Source organism: Nanorana parkeri, unplaced genomic scaffold, assembly GCF_000935625.1.
Source record: "Nanorana parkeri isolate BGI_ZX_2015 unplaced genomic scaffold, ASM93562v1 scaffold29, whole genome shotgun sequence".
Lineage (NCBI taxonomy): Eukaryota > Metazoa > Chordata > Amphibia > Anura > Dicroglossidae > Nanorana > Nanorana parkeri.
Window position 1 is genome coordinate 2,451,637 of NW_017306297.1, and position 13,412 is coordinate 2,465,048.

Consider the following 13,412-nt stretch of genomic DNA (forward strand, 5'->3'; position numbering starts at 1 on the left):
GTGGTGTTGGTACAGTTTTGAAACATTGCTAGGAATTAAAACGTGTTAAATCTAATATTAAAAAAAAAGAGAGAAAAAGAATCAATTCCCATCAGTCACTGAGAAGAAGCTCACAATTTAATCATCCTACCACACACACTACAGGTAATTTGAAAAGCCAAATAGTCTACTAGTATATTTAAGGCCTCTTGATAGGAAATCAAAACACCTGGATGAAAGCCATATTGAGATGGGGAGAATATGCAAAGCCCACGCAGAAGTGTTCCCAGTGGATCTCAATCCAAATCTGCTACCCACCATGTTGCACAGGTTTTCAGAGATGTTGGAGAGCTGAACCATCCAGTGATTTATCCGTTGGGGATTGTATCAGTGAGATCCCAGAGATTGAGCTCACAGGCATACACAACTGAAGTCTCCCAGCTTGCATGTCCATAAATGTATTTTTTTAAGCTGGAGAATGCATCAAGAGTTGCGGAAGGCCCCGAAGCAGACTGAAGTACCCAAAACACCAAGATAAATGGATGATGATGATACTAATTAGGGATGTCCCGATACCGATGCCAGTATCGGTATCGGCAACCGTTACTGGGCATTTTTACGAGTACTTGTACTCATGAAAATGCCCCGATACAAAAGGTCGATACCAGCCCTTTCAATTTTTAAAACAGGTTTAGCTGCCTACGGCCCCGTGCTTACTGGGGGACTTCAGGCAGCCTGTTGGGGACCTAAGTGTACCGGTCCAGCCCCACATCTTCTCCTCCTCCTTCCTGGTGCCCGCAGAGACAAGCACAGCATTAGACTGCCACACACCGCACCCTACAGCCCTGGAGCCCAGTACAAGCCCGTTCAGCTCTGGAAAAATTTCACATGTCCCTTTAAGATAAAGTATCAGTAATTGGTATCGACAAGCACCTGAGGGAAAGTATTTGTGCTTAGTCTTGAAAAAAAAATGGTATCAGGACATTCCTAATAATAATATTAATAATCATCAACAGGACTATGAACTATGGCAAGAAGGTTTTATAAAAGAAATCAAAAAGCCATTTAATGATTAAGGTTCATTACTAGAAATGTAGAACAAGAGTGATTCAAGAGTACCATAGAGATAACAATGTAAGGATAGGGTAGAAGGGACCTGATTAACATGCAGTACAAAATGGCTTTTTTCCCCGCACAGCAAAGAAAACAGTCATTTGATGAATTTTCACGCAGTCTATTTACTTGGTAATTAGCCCTATATTTTAAAATGGAACTGAAACCACCATATGGGCACTTATTGTCAATTATTGACTTAAAAAAAACATACAGAATATCATAAAGCTGTTATCTATGTCAGGCTGATGCATATAATACTTACAGATTTTAAAATCTCAGACCTCCTTTTAGACTGAAGTACATTGATCTATAGAAGAGGGGGGAAAAAAAAAAAAAAATCAGGTCCATTATGCTGACCACTCCATTTATAGCATGCAAACCACTGTTCATCATCTATAATATATGAGCTTTCACCAATAAGACAAGCATCCACAGTTGCCAGTGCAAAGGCCCTGTCTAATTAGAACTCTGTGGAGGTCAAGCTAATGGTAAAACTGGAATTTGCATTGGCAATTAAACAGCAACTACATAACGTTAATATAGTTTAAAAAAATAACCCCACGTGGGGTTTATATATAAATTTTATGAGGGATGCACCGATGCCAATACTAGTATCGGTGCAGATATCTAGTATTCGGGCGAGTACTCACACTCGTCCATATGCTATGATACGTACCCCCGATACGGGAACTTCCAATCAGAGGGATATTTCCTCTGAACGGCAGTGCCGCATGGGAACATAGAGCCAGTTCCCCAGCCAATCAGCATGGTCCCAGCTTCCTTGCCAATCAGGAAGCCGGGTGGCAGGTAACTACCTGGCTCCCAACTTCCTAATTGACAGTGAAGGCGCCTCCATGCTGAATGGCCGGGAAGCTGGCTTCCCAGCCAATTAACATCGAACCAGTTCCCGGGCAATCACGAAGCCGAGCGGCAGGTAGTGACACGCCGCCCAGCTTACTGATTGCCCAGGAAGTCGGCTCCATGCTAGCAGAAGTACCAGTATCGGTACTCGCTATAGGCGAGTATCGAAAGATAAATATCGGTATTCTATATTGAAAAAATTGTATCGGTGCATCCCTTAGATATTGTCCCGGGTATCCACCACACTCTAAAGGTGAGCGCAGGTGCTCATTCACAAAAATATTCATACAAATCAAATTTGCAGGTTTTAATTTCAAATTTGCAAGAGCGTGAAAAATCCTTTGGCCTGAGCAGGGTATATTTCACTAGATTTTTCCCAATTAGGCTGTGTCATGGTGTAATGTGAAGCATACACACTGTAGAACATTTTCATTCATCAATTCTACTTGTATCTGTATATATGCAGTGTGTGTGTAATATCATATTACATTACATATTATAATATTGGCTGTAGCAGGAGGCAGTTTATTCACGGAAGGGCTGGAGAGCGGTACAATAATGAGTGTCTGCAGCAACAGTGAAGCAAGGTGGAGGTTCATTGCAAGTCTGGGGCTGCATTTCTGCCAATGGAGTTGGAGATTTGGTCAGGATTAAAATGGTGTCCTCAATCCTGAGAAATACAAGCAGATACTTATCCATCATGCCATACTATCAGGGAGGCGTGTAATGGGCCTCAACTTTATTCTGCAGCAAGACAACGACCCCAAACATACAGCCAATGTCATTAAGAACTATCTTCAGCATAAAGAAGAACAAGGAGTCCCGGAAGTGATGGTTTTGCCCCCACAGAGCCCTGACCTCAGCATCAAGTCTCTCTGGAATTACATGAAGAGACAGAAGGATTTGAGGCAGCCTATATCCACAGAAGATCTGTGGTTAGTTCTCCAAGATGTTTGGAACAACCTACCTGCCGAGTTCCTTCAAAAACTGCGTGCAAGTGTACCTAGAAGAATTGATGCAGTTTTGAAGGCAAAGGGTGGTCACATCAAATATCGATTCGATTTGGATTTCTCTTCTGTTCATTTACTTTCCATTTTGTTTATTGATAAAACAAACTATTAACACTTACTTCTGAAAGCATTCTTACTTCACAGCATTTTTTTTTGACACCTGCCTAAAACGTTTGCACGGTACTGTATATATAGACGCACACAAATGCAAAGCAGGTATAGAAGCACTCATGAGTCTTAAAGCCGAGATAAGTTAGAGCATCAGCGTTTTATTGTCAATGTTGATGGAGCTGAGTCTGTCAGTGTCTTCATAGAGATAGACTGAGCTCTGTCGAGATATTTACAATAATTTGACAAGAGAAGGCTGCGCTTGAGCCTGCCTTGCCAGCAGATCACGGTAATTGGCCATGCTGCATTCAAAGAAACACAGCACAATGCAAAGCTGGTCAAAAGTAGCCTCTGAACTGCCATATGTATTGCTTAATTAAAGTCAAGGGGATTTTTCTGACTTGTGTTTGAAGCGTGTTCCAAAGGCACTTGAAATGCAGCAAAATAACGCCCGTGGACATAAGCCCTAATTCTCACAATAATATAGCTTAGGAACATAATCTGAAGTTGCCCATAGGCATTAGATGGTGGTCAGAATATACAACTGCCACACAATCATTCTACACTAAACTACTGTCACATAAACATGAATACTTGTTTGGGCGATGAGCAGACACCCAAACCCAGGCAATATTTAAGGGGAAAAAGCTAATTTAATTATTTCCAAGAACAGTCAGGAAGTGCATGCAAAGGGTGTATATGGCCGACAGACATACAAGAACTTCCTGATCAAACTATGAACAGTAAGATTGGGCAATGATCATCACATTTTTACAGACATCTTAAGAACTCAATATGCGAATAACATCCCTGGGTGTGGGTTGCAATGTCTGTAAAGTGCAAGTGTATGCACATATAAAAAAGGCACAGCATTCAATCAACATGTATTTGTTAAAAATACTTCAATGCACAGTAAAATATTACATTTTTTTTCGTGCTAGCCTCCTCTAATCCACTGTGACTTTAATCCGTTTGCTGATTGGACAAGAGAGCAGAAATAACATCAGCAGCTAGTTTTCTGCCAAGCTTTATAGCTTTAAAAGGTAAAGTTTACTTTTCACAGCATGTTTCAGGTTACACCCATATATAGGGTGTAATGTGGAACATGATCACATTACACCGCACCCCACGAGCAGCCAACCCCCCACTTACCTGAATTGTGGGGTTCTTCTACCCACAGCATTCAGGCACATTTTAAACTGGCACAAAGGATCTCTAAATAGATAATGTAGCTGTGTGGTCAGAGCCACATCATCTATTCGGAAGTCCTTTGACAGGATCCACAGTGGCAGAGGGACTTCTAATTCTCAAATGGAGTACAAGTGCAGTAATGCCACCACACTTGTAGTCCATTCATACTTCCTCCCATCCTGTAAATGAAAGTCTATACCTTGGTACTGACAGGGACTGGCTGGAATAGTCTGCAGGGGCCTAAGCATTGCACCTGCAATCTCCTGATCGCGGTTGCAATGCTCTACTGGCTCCAATGCAAAGAAAAATACACATTTTTTCTTTCCTAAATGTGTATGAATTTATTATTATTTAAAAGGTAGACTGTGCCTTTAAAACAGAGGTCTGGGTCAAAATGTTATTAACCCTTGCAGTGGGGCTACCCCCCTCACTGCAAAGGTTAAGTGCTTGTTTTTGCCTATGGTCAAATATAAAAATAAGTTTTACTCACCCGATCCTCCGAGCCAACTTGCTGTTAGACTGGTCCCTGAACCCTCTTTCCCCCTCCTTTGCAGTGGCCTAAGGTCCCTGAATCATCACGTTCTATACACAGTGTATAGGACGTGAGGCTCGGAGGATCAGGTGAGTATATCTGTTATTTATGACCCTAGGCAAAAACGAGCACTTAACCCTTGCAGCGCCCCAATGCATGGATTACAAACCTTTTTTTTGATATACTAGAGTTGTTCTTTAAGTGTAATTGAGAAAATTAAATGGTCAGGACCCTTGCATAATGTCTGCTAGGAGGATTCTGGATTAAAAAAACTGGCTGAATAAAATAAAACATTTGCTTGGTAGGTAAGACAGTTCACAAAGATGTCTTTAACAGACTGGCTATTTGCCTACACTTACACATAATGGGATCAAGGCCTCAGCATGGCAAATATTAAGATGTACAGAGAACCACACACTTCTGAATTTCTATATAAAATCTACAGATGGATAACAATGCTTCCCTGCACTAGACACAATTATTCGATTGTAGAAGTACTTAGCCTTAATCATCACGGCTATTTGCAAAGAGGACTAACATGAATAGGTTAGTATTCACTCTAAAACGCTTCTTAAAAGTATTACTCTGGAATTTCTGCACAGTATAAACTACTCAAGAAGTGTTGTGAAAATTCCAAATATTGTGAAACAGGTATAAGAAAGAAAAGATCAGGACGTACCAAGTGTTTCAGTTACCTGTAAAACGTAGTCTAGTCCAATGTGCCTATAGCATTTCCGTGTGGCAGTCAGGATGTTAGTAGCTTCCTCTACCTCATGTTGTTTGGTTCGCGTAACCTGAGCATTTTTTGCCAAGGCATTTTCTTTTTCTTCACTGACTTTATCAAATTGTTTCTTAGCATCTTTAAATTTTCTAAGGTCTCTGCCACAGCAAAAAAAATAGCTTAGTTATTATCTATATATACCAGAAGCAGAACTGTATGGTTATCAATATAAGAAGTAAGGCTTAGAGCCATCATATGTGCAGCTATCAAATATAAAATGATAAACTGACTATATTGCATATAAAAAGTTGTAAAAAATTACAGCGAATATAAATATATAGTGCACCCGGTAAACCTCTCCTTTCTAGTTTTGCCAAAATGAATAACAAAGCAAAGCCATGTTTAATAGAACAATACATATGGTGAGTAACCTGCTTCCATGCAACGCTTGCATGATGTTTTTGCAGCTCATTGAACAGTGCTCAAACAGCACATTTTTTGTCTCCTAATTATATGAGACCTAGGTTATAGCAGAGAGCTGCTATCGCTGGCCACAGAAGCGTTTACGTCACACTGCGTCTGCATTTTCCAAGCTATTCATAAATCTAGAGTGTACCGTGGCACCTGGGGTGTCCTACTGACTTCTCTCTGCATACCGGTGATTAGAGGAAGGGCTGGTAACATGACCTTGACAGCTCAACTGCACTCTCCTCCTCACAGCTTTTTCTCTTTTCTTAAACATAACTGAAGCTGCCCTTGTGTCTCAGTCCCAAAGCAAGTGGAGCGTAATGCACATTTGTAAAGAACATAACTGTGCTTTACAAATGTGCCGGTATTTTTAGATTATTATTTTTTTTAAGCAGCAATATAGCCATACCACTGCTTTAGAAGTGTGGCCCTATAATGTGGCAGTAATCCAGAAGTAGATGCAGCACAATGCGAGTAATGATCATGCCAAGTGCTGGTGTGCTGTGCACCCAATAAAATTAACTGGGTAAAATAAATGCTTGACTTCATATTTATTACAAAAGAGCTAACCAATGTCAACTTACTCCTTCACAAATGTCTGGAGCTGTGATTTGATTGATCTTTGGGCTTGGTCAAACAGGATCTGAAATAATATCGTGTTAACACAATAAGGAAATGGTTCTTAAAGCAGTTTCACACTACAATTATGATGATTACATACGGTAATAATAAACAGAAAATAACTAATTGTCAAGACCTATGTATGCCCTAATATACAGAACTGAATTTCTCGCATACCAAATTATTTTTTTCCTAGACCTGCGTATTTGATTTCTTATCTGGAAATTGAGAAGTGCAGACTTTCACTTTTTTGTTTTCCTTAAGGAAAATCACACACACTCACGTGTCTCATATATATGGAGAAAACATCTAGTCAGTAACATCATAATAGCAGTCAAATTTTATCAGTTTCCGTATTGTGAATTCCACTGAGGATTTCCTTTTCCTCACATATTATCAAGCCAATGTCTGAATTAGCCAGCAAACAATACTCCTGTTAATCATTGCAATGGCCTCAAAATACATTTGCCGGTGTAGGTTAGCGCCCATTAAAGGCCAACAGAAAACTTTTTCATAAGAAGGGTTAGAACATCTGTCAGGTGACATTAGAAAATGTGGGGGGAAGAAACTTCAGGCATAGAAACATTTATAATTTGTAATAAAGGAAATACACCAACCAGACAAAACATTATGACCACCCGCCTTATATTGAGTAGGTCCCCAACACAGCCCTGACCCATCGAGGCATGGAGTCCCACTAGACCTCTAATGGTATGCTGCGGTATCTGGCACCAAGCTGTCCGTAGCAGATCCTTCAAGTCCTGCAAGTTGTGGCCTCCATGGATCGGAGTTGTTTTTCCAGCATGTTCCACAGATGCTCGTTTAGATTGAGATCTGGAGAATTTGGAGGCCAAGTCAACACCTTGAACTCATTGTTGTGTTCCTCCATCCATTCTTGAACCATTTTTGCAGTGTTGCAGGGTGCATTATCCTGCTGAAAGAGGCCACTGCCATCAGGGTATATCGTTTCCATGGAGGGGTCTACTTGGTCAACAACAATGTTTAGGTAGGTGGTATGTGTCAACGCAACATCCACATGAATGGCAGGACCCGCAATTTCATATCAGACATTGCACAAAGCATCACACTGTCTCTGACAGCTTGCCTTCTTCCCATAGTGCATCCTGGTGCTATCTCTTCCCCAGGTAAGCGACACACAGTCACCTGAGTCATCAGACTAGCGAACCTTCTTCCAGTGCTCTGTGGTCCAGTTCTGATGCTCCCGTGCCCATTGTAGCCTTGGCCACCCATGACCATGTTGCCAGTTCACAGGTTTTCCTTCCTTGGACCACTCCTAAGAGATCATGACCACTGCAGACCGTGAATATCCCAGAAGAGCTGCAGTTTTGGAGTTGCTCTAACCCAATCATCTAGCCGTCACAACTTGGCCCAGTCTTGTCAAAGTCACTTTAATCTTTACGCTTGCCCATTTTTTCTGCTTCCAACCTATCAACTTTCTGCCTAATTCTCCCTCCAACTTCCAGATGCCATTGTAATGAGATAACCAATGTTGTTCACTTCACCTCTCAGTGGTCATAATGTTATGGCTGATCGGTGTAAATCCCTTTTGTGTGTACAAGCACAGATATTACTTTGATAGTATAGTGGTAACATCATGCATGTGCTATAATAGCCAGTGCAGAGAGCAGAGTTGTGGGAGGGACCCAAGAATCCCACCAACTACAGGCTGCCTGCCAGAAAACTATAGAAGGGGCAAATACAAGACTAGTCACCCTGCACAAGAAGAGAGAGCAGCAGTGATCAGTCTTTATTAGAGGAAGCCCCTGCACAGAGGCAAAGATGCCTTTTGTATTTAGACACCATTTGCTTATCCCAGAATTCAGCTTTAAGATGTTAAACTTAATGGTATGTCAGCTGAAACCACTGGTTTCCAATATGGAATGCTTAACAACGTGCACCTCATCCCAGCACCTCCAAAGGCAGGTGTCTCTTTGTCCCACTTAACAAAATCCCTTCTTTTTGGTCTTATGTATATTTAGCCTTTTAAGATCTCAGCCTCATTGAAGAAATCAAGCCTTGGCACATATTCATGTGCGTTAATCCGCTCCTGATCCTATAAAGATGAGCACATGCTGTAATCCTAGAGGAGACAAATGCCAGCTGCCAGTTTGCGCAGATGAAAAAATGGGCACAGCGGAAGTAAGGTTCTGAAGATATATCTTGTATTTCCTACAGAAACTAACCAGAAAAGGCATGCAGTGTACAAACTTTCCTTACAATAACAAGCTCTCTGCATCCCAGAACAAGCGTCTCTCCCAATCTGCAGGTAATCATACCATGTCTGATCATATGCAGACAGAATTGAACAGATATGGCCACTGTCACCCTGTCATTAACTTGAATGGGCACACTAGATAACACCTGGGATTCTTGCCACAGGAATCCCCACACACCCATGTTTATGAGGCCTAAAACTGACATTTAGTGTCTCAGGGTAGTTATGAAAATCCCAAAAAATTGAAATCAACTTCAGTTAAAAAAAAAACAACACTCGGATTTATAGATGTACAAGACACTACACTTTCATGTATGTACTTACATTATGGAACTTGATCATTTCTTCAAGGCTTTCAGAAAACTTTGATAGGCTATTCTGTAGATAAAAAAAATAACAAGTAGAATTATAAGGCTGCAGATTTATTCAGTAAAGAAGATAATTTCCTAACTGGCATTGGAGTGTAGTATTCTATAGCAGGAAATCACTTCTTGTAGTGCAAGTCTAGTAAACTGATATGATTAGTTGTTACATTCTGCACATCATAACTTTGTGACTTTACAATGCTCCCTTGAAACCCTAGTCTGCCACTGCAGCACCCAAAAATTCCTGTGCAGGTTGTGACAAAACTCAAAATTTGCATTCCTCCCCTGCTCCCCCAGAAAAGTGCCTGGACCTGGCAATTAGGTCATTCCGGCACCGAGCACTGCACTGGGGTGGGAAGCGGGTAAGTGTCATATGTTCCCCCTCCTAGAAGTAGTGGCACATTGATGAGCTCCACAAGCAGATCAGGGCAGCAGGGAGGATTCTACAAGTTATATGTGTTGCCAGAGACCAAACAAACCTAAAACTTTGGCTGGACATGTTTTGATGCTGCACTTTAGGTATACAAAAAAAGAACCCTATTTTTTTCTCAATTATAGTTATTAAAATAAATAAGTGTTTTAAATACTGCTGCTATAAGTACCTGACGCTAGCTTCATATTAGCATCCTATTCCTAAGCCTCGGTCTGGAAAAAAGAGGGTAGCAGTGTGAGCCTATCAGACCCTACTACACTGCACTGTGCTGTCAGTCTAACACACGGAGCAAGCTTAGGGCAGATCAACAACCTCACTGTACCACTACTGCATGAAGAAAGGCAAGGTCAATGATCTGATAATGTTGTCAGGTAGGGGTGCCCAGGTAAAGTAATGTAGCATGTAAGAGTATGAGTTTACATATATGTACCTCAACTGTAAATGTAGTTGCTTGCCTACAATTTGTTCTTAAAGTGTATGTAAAACCAAAACATTTTAGTTTTTAGTTTTAGGGTTAGGACATCTGTCAGTTTATTTTGTTGACCTCTAGATCTCATAGGATCTCATAGAGCTGACCTCCCTTTTTGTCCTGGTTACCATTACCAGGACAGGAACCGAGGGAAAGCCTACCAATGAGGACCCCGATCCAAAGACAACCAAGACGGGGTTTTCACTTTTCTAAAGCTGCTTATACACTTCCCAATATTCAACTGTGTGTGGCCCTGCCAACACCACCCAGATTATCAAAAGTCGATTATGCAATCAACTTCTGACAAAAGGAGTCGGGTGGAAAAATTGCATTTGATTGACTGCATTCACTGTTTGGCCTGCTCCGGCACTCTGACAGTGGCGGGTGCCTGTTGTCAGAATATAATGGCCCAGCAGGGGAGATTCCTTTGGTAATGCTGTTTAGCTGATTTCTTTCAGTCAGTCCACAGTTCAGCTTTATTAAAGAAACAAAAAGGGTTGGGGTGGTGCAAAAAAAGAAAAAATATTTTGAAGTACATGGTGTTTCGTTTGTATGAGAAGGGATTGATGCGGACTTGACAGTAAATTGTTCCTGTGTTTTGGCGTAGCTTTATTTCTCTGACTTTCCTGTTATTTCTCTGGGATGAGACATGAAGGGAAATCTCCCAGACAGAAAAAAAAGAAATCAGGCCAGTGTTTAAGCTATTCCCTACTTTCAAATCAGATAACTAGCTGCCTATCAAGCCAAGCAGACATATTTGCCTATAAATGACAGATAATCTTTGTACTACTTGGATGAATCTGCTTGAAAGCAATGCCAGCAAAGAAAAAGTAACAAAGAAGATTCTGCAGCAGCTCCCTCAGTGGTCCGTTATCTACAGGCATGGTAGTGCATAGCTTCATCATGTTCTGAGCAGAAGCTGCTTACTTCAATCACTTCGTCCTTGCTAGAATATTGGGCCAGATCCCGGATTCCATTGATAAATTGCTTGTTGGCAGTACAAAAAGCTTTTCCAGCATCGATCATTCCAATGCATTGTTTTACCAGCTGGAAGAAAGAACAGTACAGTGTTTACTAGTTCAGATAACACTCACCACACACAGTCACTGATCAAACCCTAATTATATACCTTGACAACTAACAAGGGTTAGTCATTTCTATAATGGGTATGTGCTATCTACATTTGGTGAAACTCAGTCAAATTTGAGAGAACCCCTCTATATGTAACGCTTTTTTTAATATAAAAGTATTACCTTTTAGATGTTTCTTTGGTAAAGGCCTTTGTGCAGATTCCAGGCTACCCTGAGCAGTGTGAAAGTGAATGTAGAGGGACAGACTGAGCCTTTTTTCATTAACAAATAATGCTCCTTTAACCCTTTGTTAGGACAGACTGTTTTCCGATCTACTTTACAAGTGATAATTAAATCTTCCAGCACAGCACAGACAGGGTTAATTATAGTAAACATACCGTATTTATCACTCCATAAGACGCATTTTTTTCCCCCCCAAAAGGCGGGGGAAAATGTGTGTGCGTCTTATGGAGCGAATCTCTTTTGCCCGACGCCCGGAACATGCAGTTTCGGGCACCGGGCGAATAGTTTTTTGTACATTTAGCCCTGCTAAAGCAGAGCTAAATGTATAGTGGGAGGCGCTGCTCGTTTTACCTCCCCCCGCAGTTGTTTTCGGGGTCCCTTGACCACGGATAGGAGCGCACCATAGAGCCCCTAGAGCAGACGAAGTACGTCCGTTCATCTGCTCTGTGTGATCACTGAGACCGTGGCGCTGTAATCACAGCGCCACCTCTCTCAGCGGTCACTAACCGCAGCTTCTGCCTGCGTCCTATGTTCCAGTGCACCTTATGGAGTGCAAAATACGGTACCCCCCTCCTTAATATCACATAGGAGGGTGGCTAGGTAGGATTTATAGGCTTCGTTCATACATTGCATCCTCCACCGATCTGCGGGGCTTTGCTTTTCAGAAGGCGGTGGAACAGCTGCTGTCTGGTAATTCTGGAGGCGATACTGCAGCCTCCTAAATGCAAGGTTTTTTTTCGTTCCTATTGGGGATTTTCTATTGCAATCCTACGCTAGAAACCACGCAGTTGTGGCATTGCCATATTCATTGCAATGGTCACGTTTGACAAGCGACACTGCCTGTCAAACGCAACATGCTGTATAATTTTTTGCTACACCGCAAAGCATCTCAGCAATGTATACAGCACTGGTGGTTTGGCCACAGTGCTGACATTAAAGCAGGGGACTGGAGGGCAGTAATATCACCTGGTTTTACCGCTCCCCTCGCCTCCCATGTGAGGAGGCCATAAACAAGTAAAAAGCACTTAAAAATATAAGCAGTCATTTTAAAATGTATTTTTGTTAGGTTATGCTATGTGAATTGGACCATATAACACATATAAAAGTAGTGTTATCTCAATTTGGCTGTAAAAGTGGAAATACACTTTTAAGTACAGTGCAATGTAATTTATACAGAACTATTAATCACACAGCAAGTTCTTCAGTAAAATCATTTTCATCATGCAAATGGCTCAGTCTATCACCAATGATTTCACTGGCATGATGAATCACTAGGTGTGAAATATAAATATAAGGAGCCCAACTGAAATGTACTTATTATGGAAAGAAGCAAGAATCACATCCCACCATGGAATTAGGACGGAAGTCAAGCTTCTGCTCCAGTTCAGATACATCCCCTTCAACGTCTTCTAAGCCCGCTCTGTAGGATTGAGATCAAATTCCGTTAAATTTAGAACCAAGGACAACTTGAAAGGTACAGAAATAATGAGCCATCAAATGCACCAGGATTCTTAGGACAGCTTAATATTATCAGTGCCTACTGATTACCATCTGCACCAATAAAACCGAACATGGTTGTGTGTGCAGCATACAGTCTTCATTAAAAGATTGTTCAGTACAGATCTGAAAACTGGAAAATGTTTGTGCATGCATGTGCTTAGTTTACAAAGATCATATCCAAGAAAGATATTAAAGCCAGATTTTTTTTTTTTATTTCTCCTTAAAGGAGACCCTCCTTTGCTGGAGGAGGGGGCTTTTTGTTTTTAAAAGTACCTCAATCCTCGTTTTTTAGTGGGTCCCCGCCATGCTCTTCCCCCCGCCCCTTCCACGGGTGCCACCATTCTAATGGTGGCACCCGTGCGTGCTCGTGCCCGCAGCGGCTGTGTGCGTCCATAGACACACACAGCCCTGTGGCAGGCCACGCCCCTTCCCTCTTTGATTGATGGAATGGATACTGACATCAGTATCTTCCCCCGCAACCCGGAAGTT

The 13,412-nt window shown here is 41.6% G+C and overlaps 1 protein-coding gene across 1 annotated transcript in view; it reads right to left on the reverse strand.

The window, feature by feature from the left end:
• ACAP2 (ArfGAP with coiled-coil, ankyrin repeat and PH domains 2) overlaps positions 1-13,412 on the reverse strand; it is an 84,463-nt gene that overhangs the window by 46,007 nt on the left and 25,044 nt on the right. The window contains exons 2-7 of the mRNA XM_018567272.1: positions 12,771-12,843; positions 11,038-11,157; positions 9,168-9,221; positions 6,571-6,629; positions 5,493-5,676; positions 1,358-1,402 (exon numbers count right to left, since the gene is read on the reverse strand). Coding sequence (XP_018422774.1) covers positions 1,358-1,402; positions 5,493-5,676; positions 6,571-6,629; positions 9,168-9,221; positions 11,038-11,157; positions 12,771-12,843 — 535 coding nt within the window. The remainder of the gene's footprint in view (positions 1-1,357; positions 1,403-5,492; positions 5,677-6,570; positions 6,630-9,167; positions 9,222-11,037; positions 11,158-12,770; positions 12,844-13,412) is intronic.